The sequence below is a fragment of the Pundamilia nyererei genome, unplaced genomic scaffold (assembly GCF_000239375.1).
Source record: "Pundamilia nyererei isolate P.nyererei 1_Seehausen unplaced genomic scaffold, PunNye1.0 scaffold00010, whole genome shotgun sequence".
Lineage (NCBI taxonomy): Eukaryota > Metazoa > Chordata > Actinopteri > Cichliformes > Cichlidae > Pundamilia > Pundamilia nyererei.
Window position 1 is genome coordinate 1,151,241 of NW_005187411.1, and position 1,322 is coordinate 1,152,562.

General features: G+C 40.8%; 1 protein-coding gene across 1 annotated transcript in view; it reads right to left on the minus strand.

Annotated features, from left to right (window-relative positions):
• Positions 1-6: 6 nt before the first annotated feature.
• Positions 7-1,322, minus strand: part of LOC102196676 (alpha-(1,3)-fucosyltransferase 9-like) — a 6,152-nt gene continuing 4,836 nt past the window's right edge. Inside the window, exon 2 of the mRNA XM_005724085.2 lies at positions 7-1,317. Within this exon, the coding sequence (XP_005724142.1) occupies positions 945-1,317 (373 nt within the window). The 3' untranslated portion in view covers positions 7-944. The remainder of the gene's footprint in view (positions 1,318-1,322) is intronic.

Sequence of the window (1,322 nt, forward strand, 5' to 3'; positions counted from 1 at the left end):
GCAAAGTAAGGCTTAACTAAAATTCAAAGGACAAAAAAAGAACAAGCTAGATGTGTCACTGGGCCTCTGAACCAATAGAAAGACACCATTCAGCTGCTCACGACAGAACAGCAACGAACCTTTGTGTTAACTGAAGGACAAAAATCTTACAGTACTGCCTTCAACAACATAACAAAAATCACACAGTGTGATGGCATCAGCCACACATGGGTAAATCAGTCCATTTGTTCACTTTATTAGTTTGTTTTGCAGTTTTCTTCATTAATATAATTCATTAATCATTTGGTTAAACCTAACACTGATATTATGAGGCGCGCACATAATAGCGTTGTGTGGTTTTTCTAAAAATGTTTTCTCTTATATTAATTATGTTTTTGTTTTTTTTGAGTTACCTGGGTTTGGGCGGTGGCTGTTTCCTGTCTGGGAAAAAGGGACCTTCTTCTTCTAAATTTTTATTGTTGGTTGGCAAACAACTGAAAGATGCATTACCGCCACCAACTGGTATGGGGGGGGGGGGCAAAATGCATGGCTGAGGACTCTGAGAACAATAGGCCTGCTCAGAAGGACCAACCATGTGCTCATCAGGAACAGGGATGTTTTAGGTTTACTTAGGTTATTCTGTGCTTAGTTAATATTAGAGTGTGATTTTGTTTTCCCCCTATTGTGTGTAAACGGCCAAACCACTATAAAAGCTACTCTCTTGTGTCTTTGTAATTAGGGTGGTTTGGGAGTTAAGTTATGTCCACTTTGTTTGTTTAAGCTTCTGAAAATTACTTTTTGTAGAGTTACATTTAGTTGACCTCTTTTATGGGCTTGCTACTTATGTTTTTGAATTTAGTCTTTTTTGAACTTTTTGAGGGTTAAAATAAAGAAAACCCTTTTTGAAGAAATTTTTTACCTGTGTTCTTGGCTGCTTAGCCCCTCACACACAGCCCTTCAAATCTCTAACCGCCCCAGTACCACTTATCAAGGCTATTGAATGCCTTGTATTCCTTGTGCCTTCGCAAGTAATCACAAGCCAGGCATGTGTGCTCTGCCCAAAAATAGGCCTTCTTTACTTTAAAGTGTCGCCGCCACTCAAAGTACCTGAGGTACATTTCCTCATTTTTGTCCAGGAGCAGCAGGTAATCAGCCAATTCCTTGGGCGAGCTGAAGTCGTCAACATGAATGAAGGAGTCTCCCTGGATAAAGTTCTCGTAATTCTGCCTGGGTGGGCCGAGAACCACTGGCACTGTCCCCACTGAGAGTGGGTTGTACAGTTTCTCAGTAATGTAATCTTTGTGGATGGAGTTCTCAAACGCCAGATAGAACTTGCAGCTGGC